This window comes from Peromyscus leucopus, chromosome 10 (genome assembly GCF_004664715.2).
Source record: "Peromyscus leucopus breed LL Stock chromosome 10, UCI_PerLeu_2.1, whole genome shotgun sequence".
NCBI lineage: Eukaryota > Metazoa > Chordata > Mammalia > Rodentia > Cricetidae > Peromyscus > Peromyscus leucopus.
Window position 1 is genome coordinate 73,974,323 of NC_051071.1, and position 14,973 is coordinate 73,989,295.

A 14,973-nucleotide genomic window follows, 5' to 3' on the forward strand; every position below is an offset into this window, starting at 1 on the left:
CAGGATCCTTCCTATAGAACTTTATTTCTCTGCATTCAAGGGATATAAACATACAACTGATTCTTGTTTGGAATTTGAGAGTGTTTCTAATGATAGCTAGAATATGCTCATCATTCATGGATATTCCAATAATAAATACATCTTCTGTTATTGTTGCCATTAAATGCTTCATGGAGAAATAATAAGACTTATATGTCATTACTTCTTGTCTAACCATTTTTTATGCAATGCTTATCATGATAAAGATAAACATAATAGAATTTTATGAGTATTTTAAGGAGTTTTCTATTTAATATTGTATTTTCTGATACAGTGGATTTTATCATTGATGTTCCACTTTCCTAAATGTCACCTAAGACCTGCAAAGTGAAGTTGAAGTTTTCCTGGTCCCACCCAGCTCCTGGAGCCCCATGGTCCCTCAGCCACTCAGACCCAAATGAACACACCGAGGCTTATATTAGTTACAACTGCTTGGCCGTTATCTCAGACTTATTACTGACTAGCTCTTACAGTTAAATTAACCCACGATTCTTATTTATGTTCAGCCATGTGGCTTGGTACCACAGTTCTGCCTTTACATCTTGCTTTCTGTGTCTGGCTGGTGACTCCTGACTCAACCTTCCTCTTCCCAGAATTCTCTTTGTCTGCTTATCCTGCCTATACTTCCTGCCTGGCTACTGGCCAATTAGTGTTTTATTTCTCAACCGATCAGAGCAACACACATTCACAGAATATAGAATGATATACCAGAGCAGCAAAATTTGTAAATTCAAGTGCTATTTCATCTAGTACCTGTGACCTGAATGAAGCACTAATCTTAAAAGATTTTATGCATCAGTGTGGATTTTCAATCAGTTCTAAAAGCAATGAACATGTGATTCACACACAGGGCAAAAGATACAGGTAGGCAAAGCACTGAAGAATAAATAAAGATTTATTTATATATTCTATTAAGATACTAGTATATTCTATTATGGTTTGTGTAGTCTCTTCTATCCTGCATTTGAGCTACAGCCATAGAATGTTATTTACACAAAATCCATTCATTTTATTTTAGGTAGTGGGAATTCATTCATTTCAATTATAGTAAAATATTCCATTCCATTGTACTCAACTTATCCAAAATATTATTAAATCACAATTTTGTGGATTTTAGTTTGAGGGATCAATACATATATTACTATTGCCATTGGTACATGTTTTAGTTGAACATATTTATCACGGCAACTGGCAATTATTCTTCACTTTATCATATATTATACAGGCATCTGAAATATATAATCCCATCCATGTACTCACTTGGAAAATCAAGTTTTAGCAAAGAACATTTCTAAGTCGATCTAATAGCACCCCCCCCCCCGCCCCTCAGTATTTGGTTATTCTCACTATCAGGTCTGGTTCCTTGTATCATTCCCTTAAATAATATCTGGTCACTCTGTCTTGTTCTCAGTGTCATATGAGTTTGGTTTTACTAGAATCCTTCTAACTCCTGATACTTTCTCTTAGTGAGTAAGCATGGACTGTCTCCCTTCCTGTTTGTTGTTGTTGTTGTTGTTATGGACAGACTTACATTTACTGAAGTCAAGTTGCTGTCTTTGCAAAATCCTATTACTGTTGTCATTGTGTGTGTGTGTGTGTGTGTGTGTGTGTGATTCTGAACAAACTCTTCCTTATCGTGTTTTAATAATTATTAAATATCTTTTTAACACAACATGCCTTACAATGAGACCAATAGTCATTGACCAGTAGTCAAAATACACTATCATCAATTTTTAACAAATACTAACAGATATTTTGCATGTTCTTTGCCAACTTTTATTTAAGTCAGCATTGCAAAGCATTCTTTTATCTCTGTTCTTTTTGTTGTTGTTGCTTCATTTTGTTCTGATTTTATACTGTATTTCTGGACTTTAATTCTTTTCATTTCAGCCCCTGTGACTATTATATACCGTCTTGATTTGTATTTTCACTGAGAACTAGAGATGTGAACACCTTCCTGATTTTATTGGTCATCAAAATTTCTTTCTTGTTCTATCTAGTCAAGTATCTGAGGCTAGAATAGAACAAATTATTTTAGCAAACTTTAAGAATGGTCATGTGTCTTAGGGTTTCTATTGCTGTAAAAAGACACTATAACTATGCCAACTCTTATAAGGAAAACATTTAATTGAGAGGGCTTGCTTACAGTTTCAGAGATTCAGTCTGTTATCATCGTAGTGGGGAGCATGGTGGCATGCAGGCAGACATGGTGCTGGTGTTAAGAGGGTGGCGCACGCCTTTAATTCCAGCACTTGGGAGGCAGAGTCAGGCAGATCTCTGTGAGTTCGAGGCCAGCCTGGTCTCCAAAGTGAGTTCCAGGAAAGGCGCAAAGCTACACAGAGAAACCCTGTCTTGAAAAACCAAAAAAAAAAAAAAAAGAGTCCTACATCTTGCAAGCAACAGGAAATTAACTGAGAGTCACACTGAGGGAAGCTTGAGCCAAAGAGACCTCAGAGCCTACCCTCACAGTGACACACTTCCTCCAGCAAGGCCACAGCTCCTAATATTGTTACTTCCTTTAGGGACCATTTTCCTTCCAACTACTACATCTTGTAGCTAGGCTATTTATACAAAAGTGACCCTTTCTGTTGCATAGGTTATACACTGTAGTGATGATTGTCTTACTAACCTGAATTTGGTTCTTTATACATTTCATATGTAAGCCATTACAGGTAGTGTGGATTCTTTCCCCCATCTCTTGTGTGCCATTCCACGTGTTTAATGGCTTCTTGTAATGAACTTTAAGTTCTTTGAGGAAGTCAATTCATAAACAATTCATATGTCTCAGTCATTGCTTTACAAATGATATGATTTAGTAACTTCATTATTAAATTGCTGATATCAACATTTCCAAAGTTAATTCCTGGGAGTCTTTAAAGTTTACTATTCATTTTTAAATCTGACATCCACATTTCAATGATATTAAGGTATCTGTCAAAACACAACATATACATAGGGATTTCTAATTGACAACTTAATCCACTGATCTCTTTCAAAGAATGATGTCTTTGTATACATTTTTCCCTTTATTGGAAATAATGCTTTTATGGGATTCCTGGGTTCAAATGAGTGTATCTCTGATTCCTGTGCCTTCTTCTCTAGGGCTCTTTTCCTTCTGTTGGTTTGTCTTGTGCTGTGGATATTGTTCTATATAAATAAAACACTGATGGCCAGTGACCAGGCAGGAAGTAGGTGGCCAGGCAGGAAGTAGGTGGGACAAGGAGAGAGGAGAATTCTGGGAAGCGGAAGGCTGAGGGGAGAGACACTGCAGCCACCGCCAGGACAAGCAGTATGTGAAGACGCTGGTAAGCCACCAGCCACGTGGCAAGGTATAGATTTATAAAAATGGGTTAATTTAAGATAAAAGAACAGTTAGCAAGAAGCCTGCCACGGCCATACAGTTTATAAGTATTATAAGCGTCTGAGTGATTATTTTATAAGTGGATTGTGGAACTGCGGGGCTTGGGGAACCTGGAGAGAAGGCCTCCAGCAACAGTCTTGTCCAACTTTGACATGATAGTTTTTGTATTACCTTATTATATTTTAATTTTTAATATTTAAAAATGAATGAATGAATGAATGAAAACCTAGCCACTAGGGTAAAAGTTAACAACTAAACTGTCATTTATACCTGCTGGGGAGAGAAAATCAGTTTTTTGTAATAAAGTAAAATCAGGTATATCAACCCCTCCAGGAAAGACCTCATATTCAGGAGTAGTTGAACAACAAATAATTGACTTCACAGGTTTTTTTTTTTTTTGTGTGTGTGTGTGTGTGTGTGTTTTCATTTGGTTATAGTTTGGTGTTTGTTTCTTCATTTCTTTTGGGGTGGTTTTATGTTGCTTTCTTGAATTTTGGGGGATTGTTATTGTGTTGGATTTTTGTTTTTTTTTAAAAAAAAGAATTTAAGATTTTGTGGGAAGGAAGGAGGAGAGAATCTGAAAGGACCTGGAGGAAAGGAAGAATATGATCAAAATACATTCAAATTTAAAAATTGTTTTAAATGTACCACATTTTCTTCATTCATTCCTCAGTTAAGGGACATGTAAATTGCTTCCAGTTTCTGGATATTATGAATAAAGCCACAATGAACATACTTGAGCAAGTGTTCTTTTGTTAGAATGGAGTATCCTTTGGATATATGCCTAAGAGTGATATAACTGGATCTGAGGTAGATTGATTCCCAATTTTCGGAGGAACCACCCTACTGATTTCGACAGCGGCTGCACAAGTTTGTGCTCCCACCAGAAATGGCAGAACGCATGTAGAGAGGGGATCTAAAGTGAAGGTCTCCATTGGGTCCCTCTCAGCTGAGGTTGGGGAACCCCACAGAAGAGGGGAAGTAAAGATTGTATGAGTCAGAGGGGATGAAGAACACCAGGAGAACATGGGCCATTGAATCAACTAAACAGGGCTAACATGGGCTCACAGACTGAAGCATCAGCCCTGAAGCCTGCTGGGGTCTGCACTAGGTCCTCTCCAAGTATATGGCTGCCAGCTTGATTATTTGAGAGACTCCTAAAAGTGGGTGTGGGTGGACCTCTGAAGCTTTTGCCTACTCTTAGGACCCTTTTCCTCCTATTAGGTTGTCTTTGTCTAGTCTCAGTGTGAGGTCTTTTGCCTTGTCTTACTGTATCTTGTTTAGTCGTGTTTGGCTGTCATCTTTTGGAGACCTGCTCTTCTCTGAAGAAGAAACAGAGAAGGAATTAATCTGGGGAAGATGGGAGGTGGGGGGCGGGGCTGGGAGGAGTGGAGGGAGGGGAAACTGCAATCAGGATGTTTTGTATGAGAGAAGAATCAATCAGCATTTTATTAGTTTTTCATGACTGAGTTTTGAAGAATACTACAACCTTAAAAATAAAATGTTAATTACATTTTAAAGATTAGGCAACTGGATACAGAAAGATAAAGTAATTCAGAACGGCTATGTTTAAGTATGCATGTGGTGCTCCCATTTAAACCCAGCAAACATATTTTCATAGCCTGTGTCCTTACCCTCTACTCCTTTACATGCCACTTTGGGAAAAAAAATTATTAAACCGAGAAGCTGATCTGCAAAATAAGATGCCAATAGGTCTTTGATCTCTTGAACAGATCTAAGGGTAGGTATCTGAAATCTCTCTCTTACCTTGTGATGTCAACGACATTTGCCTTCCCTTACCTGTGACATCAATATCCTACATCCCACCTCCGATGTAGTAGATGTTCTCCTTCTGTTTCTGATTCTGTCTTTCTTTTTCTCATCTCATAAGGGTAACTGTCATATTGAATTAAAGGCCAAACCTACATCCACATGATGTCACAGCCCAAATAAAGTTAAAATCTCAGATTCCAGAAGGATATGGGATTTAGATAACAGTGCTATCCAGTATTAACAGTGAATAAAGGGGATGGGTTAATAATGACTGCTAAGTTTCCAATTTTCATTTTGTGGGAAGTCTGAGAAACAAGCAAACTGGGAGAGATTCCAGATGAAAAGCTCTATTTGTCCATGGCAGCGTGAGATACTCATTAGACACTGAGGTGTCAAGTCAAAAAGGCAACCAAGGGCGTAAGTTTTGTGTCTACCAGAGTAAGTCTGAGATGTTAGCTGAAACTTGGCTTAGAAGACCTACCAAGCTGGCAGGGGTTACTCAGGCTGAGACCCATACATAGAGTACTGTGTGGCAGCAAAACTTACACACGAACAAAGAGAGCGTTGGGCGAGGTAAGGTAAATCAAAGGTGGATGTGGTTGGAGATTCCAGATGAGGAGAAGTATATTTAAATAATAAGGATAGTCAACGTTATCAATTATCGCAGAGACACTGGATAAACGAAAGCCGGTGAGTGAGGTGACAACTGTTGAAATTCTTAAAAAAATAGAGCTTGTGTGTGTGTGTGTGTGTGTGTGTGTGTGTGTGTGTGTGTGTGTGTGTGTGATGAGCAAAAATGTGCCTGGAGTGGGTTTAAAGGACTGTCTAGAGTGAACCAAAGAAGTGGGAACAATTTAGAAGTACTACATGGAAGAGATTTTCCTTTTAAGATGGACGTTTCAGCACACAGAAGGTTTTTATTGCAATTATAGTATAATAAGGCAAGGGAAACACTTGATACAAGAAGTATTAATGGTTAAATATTAGTTATTGCATAAATTCAGGAGATGGAATGTATAATGAAAAAAATGCAAAAAAAATGAAATAAATACTGTATAAATGAAAAAAGCTGCTATAAAGAGAGCGAGAGAGTTCATCACAATGTAACAGTCACTACAAAGTCAGAGGAAGTTATGATCAGAGCATCACCTACAACTTTCTTCACTGGACAATTGTGGCTAAAAAAGTTCTGGTTGTGGTAGAATACTGATATGACAGTGTAAAGGCATTGGAAGTACACAGACACAGTGAGATGCTGCCGTGTTCTCTCTAGTTCATTAAAGTTGTTGCTAATGCACTATAAGAAACCTTAGTGAGAATCTTTGCAATACATTATGGATGTGAAATTGAACTAATAAGAGAATAAACATCTCCCAGAGCGTCAATTAGCTACCATGTGACAGAAGTGTGTCATGGATTTCACATTTGTAATTATCTTTCTAGATGACTAGAAAATTTACCACCCAGTATAGCATCTACTTGAGTGTAAGTCACAGATGCTATACGTGCATAGGAAAATAAGTATGAACCAAGATTTCCAAAAACAAAAGGAATATACATAAGTCTAAATTTTCTTCTGTGCCTTGTTTTTTGTTTAATCATCATTTTAAAACATTGCATTTGATTTCAAAATGCTCTTCCACATTTATCATTAGTATATCTATTTTATTTTCATTGTTTAGATTTTTTAAATTTATTTTTGTCTTATTTTGTTTGCTTTTAGACAAGGTGTCACCAGCTAGCCCAAACCACCTACAACTCATTATGTAGGTCAGCCTGGCCTCAGATGCTTGGCTTTCAAGCCTCGCCTTCAAGTTCAAGCAATACTGGTGTGCATCCCCACAGTAGTTAGTTGTATGATAATTTTAAATGTCCATAATAATTTTACATTAACACTGAATAATCTTTAGAAAGTTTGAAAAATTACAATAAAGACAAGACAATTTAAATATGCCTAAAGAATTATTTATTGAAATGACTGGAAAGGAAATAGGTTCTCAAAGAAATAATAGCAAATCCAATTGCACAAACAAATTTTTTATACATTATTGATATGCGTTTTCAACTCATATTGATCTTTTACATTATATGAAATTTGGAAAGTACAAAGAGCTCATAACTCAAATTCAAATGAAATGAATACCATATAATACATAGAATAAATAAAAGAATAAAATTTCTTTTTTTCTATGTAGATTCATTCAGAAATATATCATTTTTGTAGCATGATCCAAAGATGAAAAAGTTGATGCATTTCCAATCTCAGTCAATTCTGTGAAAGAAAGGATGTAGAATCAGTTTTGTGTTGTTAAATCTGTGGTTCTCAACCTTCCTAAAGCTGTAACCCTTTAATACAGTTCCTCATGTCATGGTGACCCCAATCATAAAATTATTTCATTGCTTCTTCATAACCGTAATTTTGCTACTGTTATAAACTGTAATGTAAATATTTGATATGCAGGATATGTGATATGTGACTCTTGTGAAAGGGCCCTTGAACTCATACTGTGGTCTTGAACCACAGGTTGAGAATCCTGATTTTATATTCATTCACCTCTCACCATTTGTTGTCAAAAAAAAAAAAAGAAAGAAAAGAAAAAAAAACATTTGTTTTACAAAAGTACACCATGTTCTTTTCCTTAGAGGCATATAATTCTTATTCAATGGCATATCAGCTCACAAGAAATTGTTGCAAAATATCTAGTCTTTCTTCAGTCCCAAATGGTTTTGTAGTTTAGAATCTCAAAGCTACATACTCTACCGGTACTATTGTGTTTTTTTAATGCCTGGGCTGAGTAATTTTCTTTTGAATAGTGAATTAAAAAACAATTTTAAATGTAGTAAACATAAAGTTTATGAAACATAAGGTATGCACTAAAATTAAAATTGATCTGTAACAAAAGCTACAATGTGTTCACATAAAATATAGGGAAATTTTATTTCTGAGTTTCATATAACTTAATGATATAATATATTAAGATAAAAGCTTTTGGAATGAAACAGATCTATATCAATGGCAAACAAATAAGATTAAAATTTCCTTGAAATGTAAGCTATGCCTAGTGTTATGTTGGTAAGAAGCAGTCAACCAATGAGAACACCGTGATAAGTAAGTTAATACGTCAATGAAATTTGCTACTCTGCTGTGTTTCTATAGGAGAATGAAATACAAAAAGATGTCTACAAAAATAATCATTCCATCTTCAATTTCCAGAAACTTACCAAAAATGAGGAGAAGATATTAACCTGGAAATCCTCTTAGACCTTAAATGCAAACAAATACAAATAAATAAGTATACATTTTCCCCTCTTAGTGTAACACCTGCCTAAAGTATGTCCTAGGTAACAAATGAAACATCTCAATCTTTTGACTCCATGTACATATATTCAAAAAGAACAAATGAACTGCAGTATGTGGATAATTATAATATGTATGCACAAGGAAATTTTAAAACTCTACAAAAGACACTTTGTTATTCAAATCTGTTGAATTACCAAGTTTAACTGTGGTTTAGTCAACTTTAGTACTCTCAAGGTCAGAATTCCAGTCGACCGGTTAAGTCTGCATTCTCATAACTGCCTATTTCCAACAGGCCATTACTTTTGTCTTGGCTGTCATAACAGTTCTACCAGAATCTGTAAGTCACTAGGCACTGGGAATCAGGTTGAAGTGAAGATCTCTCGGTGATTCTATTTCATACCTCATACTGAGGATCATCGACTTATTAATGAAATATATATATGTATATATATATATACATATATATATGTATGTATATATATATATATATATATATATATATATATATTTATATATACTCTTCCATTCTAGAACTCCTGTTTCTTCTATTAATGTCATCATATGCACATTTTGAGAGGATTAGAAAGGGAAGTAAATTTATACTTACAGTGACTTGATGGAGTAGTTGATTGGAAGGCAGGAAGGTGGAGTTAAGCAGAAGGTCTAGGTACTGCAGAAGGGCTTGGACAGACATATCACTTTGAAGGAAAGGTGCTACTTGCTGGAGAAGGTACACAAGTTTGGAATGAGGAACAGACAGCTGGGCCTGAGCAGAAACCACAGGAGTCTGAGGGAAAGCCTGCAGGGCTTGTGCCAGGAGCTGGGCCTGAGACTGAGGAATGTGCTGATTGGCAAAATCAGCAGCGCTAAAGACTAGAGGGCTAACTGGAGTGAGCAGAGTTTCAGAGTTAACGTAGGGTATAGCTTTGGTTTTGGGAAGGACAGTGGCGGCTTTAGCATTAAGGAAGGCTTTCACTTCAGGAGAAATAGCAGGCCCAAAAGAAGGCACCACAGGGGGTTGAGCAATAGGCTGGGCGCTTTGTGCAATGGGAGTGCAAGAGATTGGCTGATCATAAGGAAAGGCCTGAGGCTGGGACGGGATGAAGGGAGGAATTTTATTCTGGAGCACATCCTAGAAAGAAGAGAGCCAACCTTTCAGTCCACAATTCAGCAGCAGCATCTTTCTTAATTAATTAATAATCGTTTAGGCAATGATAATTGAGCAAAGGAGTGAATTTGCTCAAGAAACTATCATGTTTCATTTGCTTAAAAAGCTATCTTGGCCTAGCTGGGTATGGTGACTAATGCCTCTAAATCTATCAGTTGGGAGCTTGAGGCAGGAGGGTTGTTACAACTTTAAGACCAATCTGAGCTTAACGGTGCATTCTAGACAAGCCTGCAGTACAGGGTAAGAAGCGATCTCAACTTCTTTTTTTTTTTTTTTGTTTTTTTAAGATACACAAAATAAAACTATAAGAAAATAATTAAAGTGTTCTCAAAGAATTTCACCCTAACATATTCTACTCATAGACTAATTATGGTGCAAAATGAAGTTGATGTTCAGGATTTTTTATTATCTTTTCGCTTTTTTCAAAGCCATTTCTACATTTATCTCTAGTATATATTCCTAGGTATGAGAGAGCGCTGATTTTTTTCAACCTTTGTAGATTGCTAATAGAACAATTTTTTTGTATAATTTAAGGCAATTTAATTTTAAAAGGTGTAGTGGGACAATACTAAAGTGTATTGTATTTGATTTTAAAGAAAAAAAATCAGCCTTAATTTGTGACTAAATTCTATGAGCTACTTAATATTGGTCAACTTCTAGAATGGCTTTTCTGGGTAAAAAAATAGTTTTCTTAACCTTTTCAAGAGGTATCTATTTTTAAAATTTTTAGTTTGATTTAGAAAATATAATGTGAGCAGCAAGCAATTTACTAAATAAAAAACTGTCAAAGTTAAACTATTATACTGCATTGAATATATGGCCATCCATGTGATGTAATAGTGGAAAACCATTGATTTGAAGGCAAGCTCTTGTACATTCTATCACAGCGTAAGCAGTGGTTCATCGGGTCGTTCTATATCTCGCTCATCCTATCTTTGGACTACAAATGCCATCAAAACTAGGTAAACATAAAGCACAAATGTTATCATAAGCCAAAAGTTGAAGTAAAAACCCTTGACTCAACTGAAAGCCAATTAACTACATCCGTGGGAAATTTTTTTTGTTTTTGTTTGTTTTTGGTTTTTCGAGACAGGGTTTCTCTGTGTAGCTTTGCGCCTTTCCTGGAACTCACTTGGTAGACCAGGCTGGCCTCGAACTCACAGAGATCCACCTGGCTCTGCCTCCCGAGTGCTGGGATTAAAGGCGTGCGCCACCACCGCCCGGCGGGAAATTTTTAAGAATGTTTTCAGCTAACAGGTGAAGAAAGGGAACTACAAAGAGACTAATAAGCAAGATTATTCAGCCGGTAGGTGGTCGGTTTAGGATTTCTGCCACGTTGTCGATATTTGCTTTTATCATCCGATTCATGTAGAAAATAAAAGGAACATGGCTTCTGCTGGAGAAATGCATATGCTAACTATTAAGAACACATAATACCACTAGTAACTGCAATTATGGTTTAGAAAATGCGCTGACACCCTAGTGTGCATGTGTAGCCCTGGTGTGTGAACACTCTTTACTCAACATGCACAGGGTAATGGCTTTCTGGCATCACCCATCCCAAGAACGAGACATGCATTCTTCACGAGCGATTTACCTTTGCTTGCAGTTGTTGCATCTCCTCCACCATTTGAAGCTTCTGACAGAAAGAAAGTGAATGTTAAAGACCTCAAAATTGTCAACTTCCAAACCAAGCCAGGGATATTAAATATAATGGGTTTACCTCATCGGTGTGTTCAGTAGACTGTGTCAGGAAAAAAAAAAACATTGAGTTTTACTGAGTAAATAATAGTTTAAATGTATATTAAAAATTAAGGTATTTGGTAGCTGTTTTAATAGGTCCCTAATGGGAAAGTTGAGGAAACTTATAAACTACTTAAAACATTTTGTATAAGCCTATTGCGTGCAGTCAAGAGAGAACAGTGAATTAGTGAGCACAGTATATAAAGAGACATCTGAACAATGCTAATTGCCCCTACAACCATGGTTCTTTCTCTGGCTACAAATGATCTTTAAATTCCATTTGATTCTTAAAACCAAAAGCACCAACGTAGCTGAAAATGCAGTCTAATGACAATGCATTCTGGAAGTCACTCTTAGTTCACCTGCTAATACGTTAGCTTCCAAATAAACGATGAGAAATAAATACTTCCTCTGAAGAGAAAAGTATGTACTTGTATTCTCCAATAAACAAATGGCAACACATACAATTAAGTAGTTCAAGGTAAAGACGTCTATGTGATACTCTCAGGTATATTTTGGACTGCGGTGCATCTCACTTATTTTCATTTACCTACATGACAACTTTAATAACCAAATGCATCCCTTCTACAAGCAGGTTTACCTACTATAGAGCAAGTATGTTATTTCTCCTGGCATCTGTCTTTACTTCAGACTGTAGCTCCTAGCCAGAGTGATCCACAAAATGCACATAGTAAATATTAAAAATGCAGGTCAAATTAGAGAGAGCTTTTAGCAGAGAATACGACTGTGAGCTTCTCAAATAAAAAGGGGCATAAGAGGCAGTGAAAACACTTCAAATAATAAACCAACTTGGTAAATTCCAGAATATGCAGCTATATAGATATTTTATGCCCCAAATATAATGCAAAGCACATTTACCTAAGTGGGATATGGTATAGTGTGGCTAACACAATGTAACTCAACAGAAAGACAGCACTTCACTGTTCTAAGTCTAGAAGCTACTTCTGAGTGACAATTGTCTTACCTCACTGCTGGAAATACACTCAGTATGTAAAAAAATTAATAATACATATACTTTCATTTTTAGATCCAATTACGACTTCCAAATAATGTAATTATTTTAGGGTTAGAAAATGTGCTTAGTTAAATCTCTTACCTCAGAGGATATGCTGAGTGATTCCTTTTGTAAAAAGAAATAAACAAACAAAAACATTATTAGTGACTATATCTACCTTGTTACTAAACATGCTTCCTATTTGACTTTTATGTCATCTAAACTTAAAAAGCAAAAAAAAATGGTTATATGCCTTTTAGAATCTTGAAAGCTTATATTTACTCTCTCTCTGATAATTTAGTAAAATTTAATTGGTACATTCTTACATTTGATGAATTTGTGCATAATTTTTGATGAGTGACAAAAAAAGAAGTTACTTTAATTTCTACTAAAATCTTTTTTATTATGCCTGTGAGACTACCACAATTCTCGATTGTTTTCCTTCCTCTGAATGTCTTTGGACAGACACAGTAAGACTTGACCTGGTCATCCAAAGAGATGCATACATTTATACAGAATGAGGTACTCAAGCTGCATGTGTGAGTCTACTTCTGAGGAGTCATATTTGTTTCATGTATTTCTATTTCTAGTGCCTTGTTTTGTTTCTTATTTGTCTATTTTACTTTTTGCTAGGAAATCGGTGGTACAATAATGCAGTAAACATTTGTTCCAGCTTCGAGACACTACAGAAACTTTGTGACACTACGTGACTCTCAAAGAAGCAGTGATTAAATAGATTTGAAACTCTCCATTAATCATACACTGAGCTGTCACTGCTGTTACTGTCTGTAAGTGAGCAGACCATTCTCTACATCTTAATTACTTAGGAAGCTTCTTTACACACCTCCTTTGCGAGGGCAAGTGCCACAAGGCAGGCAAGGATGAAGACCTTCATGGCTGTCAAGTCCTGGAAATGAAAAGATGAAAAAATCATAAGAGATTAGTCAGTCTATTAAAGTCCAGCCCTGCTCTGGCTCCTAAATACTCCTATTACTAAACATCAAATTCAGACTTCAGCAGCCACCAGCAGGATTTTCAGCTCACAGCTTTCATCTATTTTTTTTGCTAGTTCTCTTTTGTTAACAGGAATATAGATGCTTACAGAAGCTATGAAGAAGTCATAATTATGGAAACCTTTGATGATCCATTTATTTAAAACTATTTAGCACTTACAGGTGGCCAGACAGTGAACAGAATATGAAGATCTCAGCATTAGGAAGCCTCACTTCTAGAATGAATTGGTAGACAATGCATATAAATTGTTGCATTGCTTGTGAGTGATCTCAGTATGAAAAATAAAAATTTTAATATATTGACAAAACATTCCTTCCAATACTTGAAGGTGGAAAATTATTCTATTAGTGAAAATTATTCTATTAGTTTTTGGTGTTTCTGATGGATGTTACATAATTCATTATTAACCTGTATTTGTCTAAAGCCTCCTCTGTGGGTTTCCACATAATTCAATTGTCCTAGTTTAAAAGAAAGTTGTACCCTTATATATTATGCATTTAGGGAGAATCACATGGCAGTTCTTATATTTTATCCTTACCATATTATATACCTATTTTTAAACAAGATCGTTATTGTTATCTGGTATGCTATAGGCCTCTGTTCTTTCAACTCATCATATTCCATATCACTGCTTCTAAGTCATTTCTGACCTTTCTAGAATTCTTTTACAAATAGAATACCTTGTTTCTATTTTCCACATGCCTTAATATTTTTTGAAATATTATGAGCTAGATCAAGAATTCCAAGAGCCTGAACAAGTTTTATGCTTACTATCTTTTTGTTCACAATCATATAATTTGCAGCTTCTAATTGTTGCCTTATTAATAAACATCCATCTATCTATGATATAATTTGAATGCATTTTATTACTAAAATACATCAAATCAAATAAGATACCTTATAAGAAATAAATTCTCAGTTTCATCTTTACACTATTCATTGTCCTTGTATTTATTATTACATTTTCTCATTTTCATGAAGCTGATAGTCAATGTATTTGTATCAAATCTTTCTAGGCAATTTCTGCATTTTAAGCTTAGCTTTTAAAATAATCTCATCACTTCTTAAATATTTAATTCAAAAAACTGTATTTAAGTAATTGTATTATTTCTATGATCTAGTCTAGTTTTAAATAAATTATCAAAATAATATGTCGAAATTATGTCTGAAATTCTTACCCTTAGTGGAGGCCAAGAGTGAAGGAGAAGCTGGGAGGATGATGGTCTATCTGCTTCTGCGACTGCATATATACTGTATTTAATGACATGCTAATTTTGTGGTTTGTAAAATATTCAAGAAGTCCCTTCAATTCCAAGAAGTCCACATGATTAGAAAATGGTTTCTTTAAATTGTCTGTCCCAATAAATTCTGGGGTACATTAAACAAAGCAACAATTCAGAAGCTGGTGTAGGAAACGCATCCAGGAAATGCAATTGTCTAATAACTTAGAATAACTGGTTGGCCCTCCAGTCTAGTACCCAGTTGCTGTAGATTCAGTTCTCTTTGCATCCTTGTGGGGGCTTTCACCTCAGTTGTGGGGCAATTATCTATCAGAGATA

At 35.7% G+C, this 14,973-nt stretch overlaps 1 protein-coding gene across 1 annotated transcript; it reads right to left on the minus strand.

Annotated features, from left to right (window-relative positions):
• Positions 1 to 7,293: 7,293 nt before the first annotated feature.
• On the minus strand, positions 7,294 to 14,650 carry Csn2 (casein beta). Its single transcript, XM_037209337.1, has 7 exons — positions 14,593 to 14,650; positions 13,245 to 13,307; positions 12,503 to 12,526; positions 11,240 to 11,281; positions 9,082 to 9,606; positions 8,396 to 8,437; positions 7,294 to 7,445 (listed from the first exon to the last, which is right to left on the minus strand). Exons 2-6 carry the CDS (start codon positions 13,293 to 13,295, stop codon positions 8,432 to 8,434), a joined length of 648 nt encoding a protein of 215 aa, XP_037065232.1. The 5' UTR covers positions 13,296 to 13,307; positions 14,593 to 14,650; the 3' UTR covers positions 7,294 to 7,445; positions 8,396 to 8,431.
• Between the last annotated feature and the right edge of the window lie 323 nt (positions 14,651 to 14,973).